Source organism: Dermacentor albipictus, chromosome 1 (assembly GCF_038994185.2).
Source record: "Dermacentor albipictus isolate Rhodes 1998 colony chromosome 1, USDA_Dalb.pri_finalv2, whole genome shotgun sequence".
Classification (NCBI taxonomy): domain Eukaryota; kingdom Metazoa; phylum Arthropoda; class Arachnida; order Ixodida; family Ixodidae; genus Dermacentor; species Dermacentor albipictus.
Window position 1 is genome coordinate 464,351,033 of NC_091821.1, and position 13,841 is coordinate 464,364,873.

The window sequence follows — 13,841 nt, forward strand, 5'->3', positions numbered from 1 at the left end:
CTGCAGTGGGCGTAACCAGGCTGATGATATATATATATATATATATATATATATATATATATATATATATATATATATATATATATATATATATATATATATATGCGGAATAAACAATTCTGTTGGATCCCTAGTTTACTGTTCTACCAATTTAAGAAATCGGCTCGTGTTGTCGTACCGGAAGTTGCGTAACGATGCATGGTCACCAGTCCCGTACAACTGCGTAGAGCGCAGGACGCTGCGCTTCTAGACGTACTGCGCCCATTGCGGCAGGTTAGAAAAACATCCACATAAGCACAGCAGAGTAGTGGCTACGCCAGGCGGCTCATGTGATAACTGTAGAAGCGTAATTCAAGACACAAGGAATCATTCTCCACTTCCGGTCGCCTTTTTTCTGCTCACTTTTTAAATAAAGAGATGTTGATCCAAAGATATTTTCACAAACAACTGTTAAATTTATTAAGTTTCGTTTGTCCATCCTGTTTGGCTGTTGCCTTGGCTCTTTCTCTCAGTAGATCGCTTAATTTCTCGACTTCTTGCGACGCTTGTTTCCAGTTGCCAATTTTGCAGAAAAATTGCTGTACAGTTAGGGAAAAGTCACATGAGGTAACGGTTGACAGTCATATTGCTCATGAGTTTAACGGTTACAGCGGGGTATGATGATAGACGCTGTTTCGCATTATTTTGTTTTCCACCTTATGTAACCCGTATCGCGGGTATATGGTTCCGAGGATATGCCAGCGTCGCGGCGAGCCGCCACTCGAGGTAGTAATGACGCAAAGTGAAAAGTTAAACTCAACTGGCGTTTTCTCCGGCCAAAACTCGTCGAGCATATAGACCAACTGACTGCAAACCAAATCCCTTTCCTGGTTCCTGGATCAGTCTAAGCAAGGAAGGCTGAACTAACCAAGCAACATAGATGCGCGTGATCGTTGAATAGATGGTGACTACTAAACTGATCTCAGGTTAATCGCGCCTTCATCGAATCGACGAGAAAATTGGCCTTGACACCCCAGGCGATGCCGATAACTACCGCCATTCAAAAAGAGGGAAATAAAAATGACAACGATTTCATTCTGTGAAGATGCAATGGCAGCTACAGCTGACGACAGTCAAAGGTCTCAAACGAAAAGCAAAATGCCTCACCTCCACCGCGGGTGGGCCCGAAAGTAGTGCAACGCCGGGCCGACCTACGGCAAAGGTGAAGCAGGCGTCAAAGGGCCCATGAAACGGTTCGGACAAATTTCGCAGACGGGTAGGGTACAGCTAATGTTAATCATTAGCACCACAATTTGTGTGAACTGTTTCATATTAACAGAGCTACGGACGATTACAAGTTACCCTCCTCCATAGCAATGCATTTTCTCCTGAACTCGTTTGCCCAGTGATCGGGGCCAAGCTCCGCCTTCACTGGCTCTGCGTCACGATGGCACGTCGTGTCGTCTACTTCCGGTTCTCTAGGAGCGAGCGCGCGAAGCCTCTCCAACCTCGGCAGCTGCTTGGCAGTCGACCGCAAGCGAGAGCTATCGAAGCAGCGTGCGTTGCGAGCATTCTGTCGCAGCGCCGAATGTCTCTGGTATTCCAGTAACCACAGGCGAGCTGGGCATTTCGACGGATCCGTGGAGGCATAAACTCAAGCTGATGAAGCAACTTTAGCGTAGACTTACGTGAGCGGCCTGATCGGTCTGCACGGTCCATCCACCTGGTCGCGCAGAGTTTAACCAGCCAAACAAAGGGCTAATATCGCTCAAACTAAGTGTAAAATATTTTAATCATTTACGAAAACAGCATGTTAACGATTACGCTCCTGCGAGAAATATACACCAGCAGCAAAGAAGATACACTTGGTTACTGCTGCTGTGTTTCGTTGAGCTCTGTTGAGCCAGGTGGCTGCACCGTGCAGATCATTCACGTTTGAGCTTCTGCTCATCCCGTGAAACGGCACGGTCAAGCGGCCAGGCGGTTACCCGAATACCAGAACCGCGAAACGCAATTGTGGTAGTAATCCTCCGTTGTAAAGGGACGGCTGCAAACCCGCAAATTCTGGTGCCGATCGGATATCGACGGTCAGATGCGCTGTAGCCACACCGCTCGTGTGCTGCCTTGCAGAGAGACACGATGTCGCAGCTTGAAATATTGCCAGTCACTACGCTTGCAGCCCACAACACAACAAAGGCGATTCACGGAGCTCACGAAAGGACAGACCGACGCTGACCGCGAAGCTCTCGTCACGAAGGAGCACGCAACAGAATCAACACTTGCTGTGCGTAGGAAGCGCTTACGTGTAGTGAGAAATTGTTCTTGTGCATTCTCTAACTTTTACTTTCTTTTTATAGAAACAAATTAACTAACATTCCAACTATTACGAACATGATTTGTTCACCGTAAAGGTGGAAAAATTGTCAATTACGTCACCTCGGAAGCCAATCAGATAGCTCGCCCTACTTACGTCAAGTGGGTGATTTACGTCATATGGGTAGGGGCGGCTCAAATTTCCGCCAAGCAGTGTGCTGCGATCTGCAGACATGTACATTTTTATAACCTTATAATAAATTACACGCTTTACGCGGAGCACATAGATGCGTCAATTATTGATCAGAAGGACCTACTCTAACGACTCAGTACGTTTGTACAAAATCGTCAAAATCGTTTCACGGCCCCTTTCAGCACTCCCCATACGTGGGAATATCCCGAAGATTTCGAAGGGCGCGTCACAGGTTCTCGAGCCCACAGGTTTATGTGCCATTGAGCTTGGACCCTTTACGCACTGTCACGACGATCGGCCCACGTCATTTTTTCTTTTGACGGACGCCGAGGAAACTACGGAAGGTTAGTCATATACAGCGTTCGCTGGAAAAGGCATAAAAATGTGGACCGACGAATAGATTGATTTGTCCGCGCTTCAGGAATGTGTGTGCGGTGTGTTGGCGTGGGCGGGGATGGGGAGGGGTATGCCGCTTAAATTTGCCGCTTAAATGCCGCTTAGATAGGGCCAAATAGCGGCCCCAGAAGCTTTGCATCAACAAACATGGCGGCACCCATCGAAGCGACGGCTCTAACCTAGCACCAAACTGGGTTTGATTCGCGGTAACGCGTGAAGTACGCAAGCTAGGAGAAGTGACTGCGGTTGTCGCTTTCTCTAAGCTAGCGTGTGTTATGAAGATTGATTCATTAGACACCGCTGATTCCGAATTCGATTGTGGATTTTATGGCTCGTACGCCTAACACGGCTAAGCTTAGCTGGTGAAGGCACGTAAAGTTGGTTTTGTCGCTCAAAACTAAGCGCTACAAATTGTTTGCTGTTAGAAGAATAACCTCTAAATTATAATTAAACGCGAATACACGCAAGTCAAAATTGGTATTCCTATCATAAAACGGTAATATTACTCAATTATTTTAATAGTTTTTCTTTGATGCCGTAGTGGCGTTGTCAGCGCAAGACGCTATCCGCAAACGCAAAACCCAATTTTAAAACTCTCGTCTCATGCGTGCCCCAACGCTAACACCCGCAAGGCTCTTTGGGGCCCCAAAATATGGGGGCCCCTATTGTAAATCTCTCTAGTGTGCAGGCGTTACCTGCATGCCCGATCCTTGACGTTCTGCGTATCTTGCCTCCGCCAGAAATCGCGGAACCGTGCTATGCCAGCTAGGTCTCGATGCGGTGACTACCTTATGCGTGGTTGGCCTGGTCCTTGTGATCGCATTCAAAGTGGCGCCAATCGGCTACAAGCTGCCAGCTTCGAAGCTGGGCAATTACAGCCATTGGGCGGCAGTCACCGACGCAAAGGCGTGTGTAAACGCTTCCAGGTGAGAGCGAGTTGTCGCTGTTTTGCACATCATCCTCAGAGACAAGACGTTAAAAGGGCCTCGAACAACTTTTTTTCGAAGTCATGAAAATGCACTTGAATTGAAAATAGATTATTTCAGAAATACTTTCTGACAAAAAGTACTTCACTGCGTTCAGCAGAAGCGGATATCTTAGCAATAGAAGGTCGCCTGTGATCCCCTTCGTGGTGATCCCGCTCCTTCTTAAATGCCTTGCACTGCAAACGCTACGGCGGACCGGGGCGTGCCCACAGCGCTCCGTCTATAATATGCGTTACGGTGACGCGCAGTTAAAATTGGTTTTGTATGTTCGGGTATATGCCGCTATTTACTATGTTGGCTAGGGTGCCTACATGCAAGGCTCCCTACTGTTGGCGCCTACGACGCCCCAGACGCGGTTGTCATCAGCGAGCCGCAGTGGCGTAGATACCCCGACGGCCGCTCTGTCTACGCTCAAAGCACATCGCCTCCGAGTTCAGATGGCGCCTGATCTCGAACACCATGCATAACAGAGCGCAGCTACGGGGAAATGTAGCGCGCATGCAAAGCGTTTGCTTTGCGTACGACAGGTCATGAGGTCGCGCTCGCGCTCATATGCTCCCCTACGGCCTTGCTACTCGATGCGGAGTGGCTTTGTCCAGCACAAGCTTGAGCGACGGATAGTAGCTACATCCAACTTTCGCATTTTGAAGCCCTTTCAATAGCTCAATATGAAGCGAAGCCTTCCTAGGCGTCTAGCCGGGAGCGGCCAGGAGTGAACGCGCGGTGGCAAGCGTACGTGTGGGCTGACCTTAATGTTTCGCAAGCGTCGAGACTATTTGAGTGTTCAAAACTAATCAAACTTAGCAATACTCGGCGGATGCGACACCAATAAGCAGTCTGGGCAAAGTTCAGTTCCGCTACGGAGCGCGAGCAGATGATAATCAGCTTCTTCGCTTACCACTGCCTGTTTATGAACTGCGTCAATTGATATACACGTTAGCAGTATGAAGAAGCGCACTGGTCCAAACACTCTTCTTGATTGAAATCAGCTGTTGACCAATAGCAGCCGCGTATTGGAATATGCTTCATTACGAAGTAAAGCGTACAGATAAGAGTGAGGAGCATGCAGGCTTCTTTTGAAAAGAGAGCGTTCAGAAAGAGGTAACTTTGCGCTCCACTTGCGAGCTCCACGCGCCGCGCACGACAAATGCCACCGTGGCGCGCAGTTCCAATTTCATTTTGAATCTTAAACGTAGACGCCACGACTTCTTTGGTGCCTACGGCGCGCTAAACAGAAGCCAAACGCGGTTGACCTCAGCGAGACACAGTGCGCTCAGCCAGTGGCCTCGTGGCGGCACCTCGCGGCGACCGCGGTATCTACGCCATGTAGCCGACCACAGCTTGATGTCAGCTATCGGCCAATAGCAGCTGTCTAAGGGAATGACGAGATAGTGCGTCTAGAAGAGAGTGAGGACCGGGCCTTCCGTTGAAAGGAGAGCGTTTGAGAGAAAGGTGACTTCGCGATCCCCTTGTGAGCTCCATGCAGCGCGTACGACTGCAATACATGGCTGAGATGTTCAGAGCAGCGTATTCTATCTGTGGACTGTGTTTTTTCACCAAACCTAAAGGGTGGTTCAGGACCCCTTTAAGATGAAGCTTTAGATTCCTCTTGATATATTTGTATATCAAGCAGCAACGGTTGGACCGAAGCTTCATTTTGAAACCATGACCTAACGCGCGGAAGATGATGCGACGCGATGGTCGTGACGTCCAAGTGAGGAAAATGACGTCCATAATATAAATCTTCACACAAATCGACCCCGTAGACGAAAGCGGTCAGCCTGGCCACAAATTAAGCTTGCGTGGAATGCCGGTGGAATGGCTTGAGGCAGGAAACGTGCACGATCTCTTCCCCGCGGAGGCGTCGTTGAGTCGGTGGATCAACAGGTGTAACGCGGTAGTTCGCTGGGGAGGTCGGTTCTATTACATTGTAAGGGCCGATGTACCGAGACTAAAGCTTTTCGCGTAAACCAAGCATTCGCACAAAGGTCAAAAGCAGTACATGGTCGCCACAATGGTAGACAACGACACCGTGAGTGGCATCATAATGATTTATACGACCTTCTTGGCTCACCTCAGTGTTTATGCAAGCATATTGGCGATGTTGATCAATACCGGACAAAAACTGGTCAAGCATTTATATATTTATTTATTTACTTTCTCAAAGACCTCTTGTTGAGACATTACATGAGGGAGATGAATATGCGACGCGATGGTTAAGATTTTACAAGATCGGAAATAGAAAGAAAGGTCGAGGGTAGAGGTTGGACGTGGGCCGTGGACCATGAAAAATCAGAAGTAGCCTGTGGTTCACTGGACAGCGGTGTTGCAGGCAAATGTTCGGAAGCGGAGAATGGTATCCCAGTTACGGTGGTCAAGCTGGATATACATGGACAGCATATCGCTGAGCCTGCGATGAAATGTCTCTGCCAGTCAATTGGTTATCGGGTGGTGGCCGTGTGAGAAGTGCGAGAAGCGTTCAAGCGGGCGTCCCCATGTCGACATAATTGCTTTCTTATTCCCCGAGCTGACACAAAGGGAAGGACGAAGGAAAGAATATTCGAAGCGCAGGAGCTCTCCGACCGCACAACCTAATGAAAGCACTAATACATCCGCATACTCCCCAAGAAGACAGCGACGACTACCAGACCGTAAGGGGTTATTTAAGGCCGTCCTGGCGCCCGTGTTAAGCAGAACCGCTCGAGACTCGGATAAGAGTCACTACCATGTACCAATGAAGTGAATGCAATCTTTTCTACTTCTTTTCATCATCACGATGCCCAGCTTTGCCATCGTTTCCTGATTCTTGCGGTGAAGACCCACCTCATCCGTCAAGATCTTATCACCCGGCTGCCGTGCCACGCACGACTGGATGATCAGCGACGCTATGCGCAGTTGCCGCCACTACAACACATCACAAAACATCGACGCTATGTAGACCAGCTCCAACACAACTCAACTCTCCAGGTCTGCTCTCTTAGCGAAGCCACGGACTCGGAGTTGGAGCCCGCACCACGCCACCGTGGGAGACACATTCGCAACTAGTCTACTCGCGACCTCTGTCGAAGCGCATGGACCCGCGCCACCACCTAGAGACAGGAGATGCTACACAAATCGGTGTATGGAGAGCCCAGTCAGCTGTTGTGCCACTCCCTTTTACGTGGACGCTGCCTTCCGCATGACGCCCGATGGCAGGCGAGCCGCAGTCGGAAAACACCACTTCGATGCGGGAACCACGGGTGTCCACGAGTACTATCTTTACCGCGACAACGTTAAGGACCCCGTGTCGCAGAAAATCCGGCATCCGCGTCAGCCTCCGCGGCCGAGAAAATAATCCCGAACCACACATTCCGAACTACGCAGGCCCCCGGCGCTAGGCGTCGTTGAATTAATTATTTTCAAAACGTAACACGCGTCAGGTAATTCGTAAAATACGACTTATACAGAAACTACAGATGTGATAGTGTCGGATTGTTAGTTTAATGTACGAGAAAACAGAATTCTGTTACGCGGAAACTCGAACACAAACCCCATTTCCCGCTGCCGTTTGAGGTCTGTTTTAGAAGCGACGTTAGAAGCTCGGTTCCTTGCAGCACCATAAAGAAAGAAGAACCAGGAAGCTCGCCTTCGTGCATAGCGTTCGCCACCAGCGTTTACAGGAAGCACATTACGGTTACATAGGATGCAATTGCTGGGAAGCGTAAGAAGCAGTCAGGGATCTTTGAATGCTATCGCGTTGCACTCTTAAAGGTGAAGCGTAAGCGTCATCCCAAATTGCTTGGCGATCAAGAACCACCACACATACTCACCATCGAACTTGGCTGTCCGTGGCGCGCTGCATGAAGCCCTCGAAGAATCCCCAGGTACCTCACAAATGACAATACATACCGACAGTCAGTCAGGCGGCGGCGCACGTATTACGCGCCCACCCACACTGACTCCATCGCAAGGAAGCTGGCACAGGCAAGCAGGAGGCGGCTGCCACGGTGCACGCAGTCCAAACTCGGGTGGGGTGGGTCCTCGGCCACTGCGCCGTACCAGGGAACGAAGCGGCTCCCGCAGCTGTGAGCGTGACACCATGATAACTCCGTCAACACTGGCAACATACGCTGAAGAAAATACGCCGCTTGCAGGCTTACGGGTGATTGTTAAGTATTCGCGCACTGACACTGCACTTACGTCGGATGCACTTGCACGCTGGCGTGCACAAGACGTCTTCCTGACAACACGGTGGAAGAGCTAGCACCCATACAGGTTGCGCAGCATGCGAGACGGCAGCTGCGCCAACTATGAGGCACTTGTTGCCGGAGTGCCCAAAGTATTCAGCGATCCGGCGAAACCACCGGGGGCACGTGACCAGCTTCGAGGAGTGGATCCGTCCCTCAGCGAAGGCCGAAAATTTTCAGCAAGCACTGTTCGCCTTTGCTGCGAGATGGGGCATTCTCCGATTGGTGTAACCGTCCGGAAAAGCATTCCTCGGTTGCTGGCCCTGTCTTCATCTCCCAATACCCTGACTTCATTACCCTTATCACGCCGATAAGCCCTCCCTCTTTTAACAAAACTGTATAGTCATCATCATTCCAACAACATGAGCTATGGTGCCGAAAATGCATACGCGAGGCGATGATGATGGTTATGTACAGATGAGAAACACGACGTCCGTAATATAAATGCTCACAATATATACGGCCACATTACATATCTGTATTACAATTTCAACCACAGCTAAATTACCCTATGTTTTCCTTGACGTCATTGCCTCATGGTTTTATGTGGTCGCAACTAACTAAAAAAAATCCGCCTCCATTCTGCCCTGCGAATGTTGATGCATAGCGAAGTTGGTGCGGACGTCAGACAAGCACAACCGATGGTAAACGACGGTACACAAGCACCGCCACCGCTGGCGACGTACCTCCCGCAAGCCGCACGCACGTGTGCGGAAGTACAGCATACATCCGGATTCTTCTAGGTCCTCAGCTAAGCGCGATTGCCTTATTGAACTAAATTAATGTCTAAAACTAAATTGCATCAGAAAGTGCGTAAAATACGACTTGCACACAAGCCACAGACATTGCTTCGTACTTTTAGTACGAATAAACGAGAAGACATGATTCTGTTGCGCGGAAACTTATAAACAGTTCCCTTTTACAGCTAACTGTCGACGTCTACCTGAGTGTCTGCGGCACCTAGGTGGCGGTCTCGTTGTTGGACAGTGTTTGCGATATTAACGATTACGGTCGTAGCACACGCTGTGCGACAGATGCAATGGGCAGTGCGCCCAAGCGTCCAGGACTTATACGTCATGTCCACACGTTAGTCACGCGCAAGCATGCGGAAGTGCAGTACTCGTTCCATCGCTTCTTTGAGTTGTCCTCAACTTATTCTCAAGAGTCATTGTTAACCTCTAAGTTTCTGACCCATATGATAGTACTTGAACAATATAGAATGATTGTGGACTATCTATTTCAACATCCGCAATGAGCTCTCAGTAATCATTTGGAAATGCCGGGCGTATGCGCTCCGACCCATTTTCATTCTCCTGTAAGTTTCCTTCTCATTATCAAGGCTCCCTGTGGGTAAGTGACCCAGATAAACTTAATTCAGCACAACGTCTAGAGGCTCACTGCCGTTAAGAATTTCTTGTTCGCTTGACAGACTATTCAATATTATCTTTGTCTTCTGCAAATTTATCTTCAAACTACTCTTGTACTTTCTCAGTGAAGGTCCTCAATCGCTTGTTACAATGTGTGCTCAGCGTTGTTGAACAGGAGAAATGACATCGGCAAGCTGAAGGTTGTTGAAATATTCGCCATTGAATGTTGCTCCTAATCTATCCCAGTGTGACAACTTCAATATTTCTTCTGAGCATGCAGTTAATATCATTGGAGAGATTATGTCTCCTTGCCTGACCGCTTTCTCAATAAGTAATTTTGCACTTTCGGATAACTAAAACATCTGAAGCCTCAACTATCACTGAAGGAGAGTCGAAGCCTGAGAGTTGCAGATATGTGCGCTGTGGCTGAATGTAAATATGAAGTTACGCACAAATAAAATAATTTCATTGCGATAGAAACTGCATGGACACTCAAGGTGCATTTTAGCGTCGCCGTCGCCGTGAGGTTTCGCATCAAGTCCAAGGGCGATAAAATCGTCGCCGCGCGCCGTATGCTGTATGCGCGAGTGAAAGCGTGCGAGGGTGAACCGGCGAACGCTAAAACCCCTTAAACTTCGTAAAGTAGCGGCACGCTTTGAAGAATGCCGCCTCCTCCTAGCGCGCTCTGGCCGAGGCCGACGCCGTGTCGCTATTGGCCTAAGAGCACCACGTGGGCCCTCGCTCCGTGCTTCAGCGCTATTTTCGCTCGAGAAGCCTCTACGCAGTGGCGAGGAGCGCATGCTGGTGTCGTTGCTACGCTCGAGTGGTGTAGGCGGCGCCACGGTCGAGGAGGGAGCGTGAAAGAGAGGAGAAACGAGGAGGAGTGAAGGCAGAAGATGAGAGTGTTGCTACTTCACGAAGTGTAAGGGGTTTTAGAGAACGCAGCTCAACCTTGCGTGTGCGAGCGTGGAAGACGCGCCGGTAGCGCACCTTCTGCTGTCGCGCGCGAGGCACGGGGGTGAGGCGAGGGAGGGGGCATTCTTCTCCGGCGGCTGCTTTTTACGGCGCAGCCGTGCGGTTGCCGTAGCATGAAGAAAGCCTACAAGAGCGGACACTGCCACAGAGCCCAGCGGCCGAATCGACTTCACTGCTCCAAGCCGCTGGCAGTAATACCTGAACCACGCTTCCTGTTTTGGTTTTGGGCGCCCGCGTTTACAACACTAGCTGGAACACGTTATGCCGCTGCGCTGATCGGCGCATTTTTTTTTACGTAACCACGTCACACGGTTGAGCTGTTTCTTCGCTAATTGCGTCACAACGCCGGACGCGACCATTACGCTACAGTGTACTAGAATACTTTCCAGTGGCACGACCGCGCCTCTCCACATGACGCGCGCGGTGTCTCCGGGCCTGCAGCAGCGGCGCTGCCATCGACCACTCTTGAAAGCTCGTCTCTGCAGCGTACGCGGCACACCAGAATGGAAGGCTTGTTTGGTTACATACCAGCACTGTTTGCACGTAATTCAACTGTTGGCTTGCCATTTATTTAAATTCTTTTTTCGGGCCAACTTATCAGCGTCGACTTTTATTGAACTGACCCTACGATTTTGGAATTTTCATTGTAAACTAAACTAGAAGCAGATGAAAGCCAGTCGATTATTTTCGCGACTTCAACATTTCGTTAACACAGGTAAGAATATTTCGAGAGTACGAAATTTCGCGAAGCACAGGTTCTTTGTGGTTCCAGATCTGCGATTTTCGAGAAGAATCGCTTACAGTATTTGCCATTTGGGGCAGATGCAAAATAATTGGTGGATTTAATTGGCACGTTATTTCATACGCGCGAAAGCACGGTAATTTTTTAGTACTCGTGCTAAGCAAGATTTAAAACGCGACGCCAACAAGAAAAAGAAAGTGCGAAACTGCACCCAGTGCTTGACAAATTTTATTGCACATGCTTTTCATCCTATTCAGAATAACACAAGGAGAGCAAGTGCTTGCAATACATGGTTGCAAGGGCTGCACAAATGTAGCTAATTAAGCCAGCTCAGCTTGAGTTGTTCCGCTGCCTTTCGCTTTGACAGCATATTGGACTTGTTCAAGCCCTTGACAAAGAATGCAACCGTGTGGTTACCTAAAAGCTGACTACGCAAGGAGTCAAACATTCTGCATGCACTCTGCATCCCACCTTTAAGGGAGCAGTGCAATATATGATGTGCAAGATGTCCATCACACTTGCACGGTGTATTTTTCGTGCACTGAAAGAACTTGTGAAAATGTCCTCTAGCCTGGTTATAAAACGAAACAGTTCAAGCGAGGGGTAGAGCAAGCCTCCTTGATCATTGTGCTGCACAAATGCTGCAGCATGCAAGCGGCGCCCTTGTTCTGCTGGAAGTAATAGGCTGTCGATACAAACAGAGCACTTGCTTGGAAGCGCACATTATTTTGCCACGTAGCCAGATATATAATAAATTAGTCTAGAGTCACTTCGCTGCACAGGGTAATCATGTTCCACTGCTTCAGCGCTGTCACATGAGCCCGAAGATGCCGCTTTCTCTTCTGTGCAAAGCTTCACTGTGTCAATCAGCTGTTGCTTTGCGGCTTCCTCCTTGTCCCTAGTGTCAAGAAGAGAACTGATGACATCGTTGTCCGCATTCCCACCTGCAACACTGCGAGCCAAGTTATAAAAAGACAGACAGAGAATGGTGAGCACGAACTGTTGCGGCGTCGGGTGAGAGCTGCAGCCAGATGACAGCCTAACAATCCCGAAGAAGTTCTCCACTTTATCCTGACTAATCCGGGACGTCAATAAGTAGCTATAGCCAACTTGTTCGCGAAAATAGCGAAGGAGCTCAAAAGTAATCGTCAGCGTAACTCTTAAGCCCTGCGCTGTTGGCTCACTGAGGAAATGCTTCTTATCAGCATGCTGCTCCCAGATGTCCAAGAAACTAAGCATCTCCTTTATTTTCTCAACACCTGCAGAGGTATGTCTCAGTTCTTCTGCTGCGTACCTTGCAGTCATTACACCAATCGGGGACTTCATTCTCATGAAGAACATTTCCGTGGCTTCAGTATTACCGCAGCTCCTCTCCAGCTAAGTCTCGTACAGAAAAAATGCTCGCAAATGACCATGGCCAAACAGTTGGAAAGCATAACTTGTCTGCATTTTTTCAAAATGGTTGGGGCTGATATACACGCTTGTTATTCCTCGCATTGTCTTCATTGTGACGGCATTACTATCGAGTTCGAAAGCCTCTCGAGCAAACTGCATGGAAACGGAACCCTCAGGGGTGTCAAAATTTGTGACGAGGAGCCGGTTTCGGACATTTTTGACCAGGTGTGGAAAATCGAAAAAAAAAAATGCACAACGCATCCGCTGTCTACTGGACGTCTCTTCTTACAGATCATTTCTTTTGATGTTTCTCGAATGTTGAACATGCGCCATATTTTCCTGTTCCAGGATGGTGCATCGCTCGTTATGTACTCCACAAAGAGACCAGCTCTTTCTGTCAGAACTGTGGACTCGAGCACAATTTTGGCTAACAGGTCACCTTTCACGTTCTCATTGCTCCCAAAAACACCAATAACTTGAGACCAGTTGCCAACAAGTGGCACGAACATTACAATGAGGCCATGATTGCATGGTAACGGTTTTTTATTTTTCTGGTGTATATGGTCCCAAGTCAACAAAGCCTTCAATCTTTCCACCTTTTGTCACTGGAAGATGTTCAGCCAGCTTCATCTCATCTATGATTATTCCACCGTGTCGACGGAACACATCCAGTTGAGCAGCTTTCTTTTTCAAAACATCCAGCATCTTTTCATTAAACCCGTTGCCGCTCCTGTACTGGGCAGTGCACTTGCGTATGATTGTTTCACTTGGCAGAGCCAAGATTTTCTGCCTCCGCATATATTGATAGAACTTCGGGCTTCTCATTTTCAGAAGAATGCATTCCTGCATCCAGTGTTTGTCATATTTCATGCCCCGTGGACTCTTCCTTCTGGCTGCCTCAAAACACTGCCTGACAGCCAGCAGCTGCTTTGGAGCCAAAGAGCTCATTTTTTCAGCGAGTACTTCCTCAGCTGATCCAGCACAATCACTTTTCATTTTTTTGAGGTTCAGCTCGAGCTTCTGAAGCTTTGATACAAATCGCTGGTTTTTTCGTGCAATTGCTTGCAGCTTCCTCGTAACGCTGCCGCGGTTACCGTTACTATTCTTCATTCCTTCACGCCTTTTGAGACGTGACTGGCACGTAACTAAGGCTTTTCGCAAATATTTGTAAACGACGCAAGCCGTTCTTTCTTTCACTGCCTTTCCTTGGCAGTTAGTGCTATAGGCTGTTCTCGACTTGTGAGCAATTTGGCTTTTCAAGTGTACTGC

At 48.7% G+C, this 13,841-nt stretch overlaps 1 protein-coding gene across 4 annotated transcripts in view; it reads left to right on the plus strand.

The window, feature by feature from the left end:
- Window positions 1–13,841, plus strand: part of LOC135905628 (scoloptoxin SSD14-like) — a 129,286-nt gene that overhangs the window by 9,043 nt on the left and 106,402 nt on the right. For 3 of the 4 annotated variants that reach the window (XM_065436584.1, XM_065436585.1, XM_065436587.1), the window contains exon 4: window positions 3,622–3,807. The exons of the other annotated variant lie outside the window; for it this stretch is intronic. In XM_065436584.1, coding sequence (XP_065292656.1) covers window positions 3,622–3,807 — 186 coding nt within the window. The remainder of the gene's footprint in view (window positions 1–3,621; window positions 3,808–13,841) is intronic. 4 annotated transcript variants of the gene reach the window in all.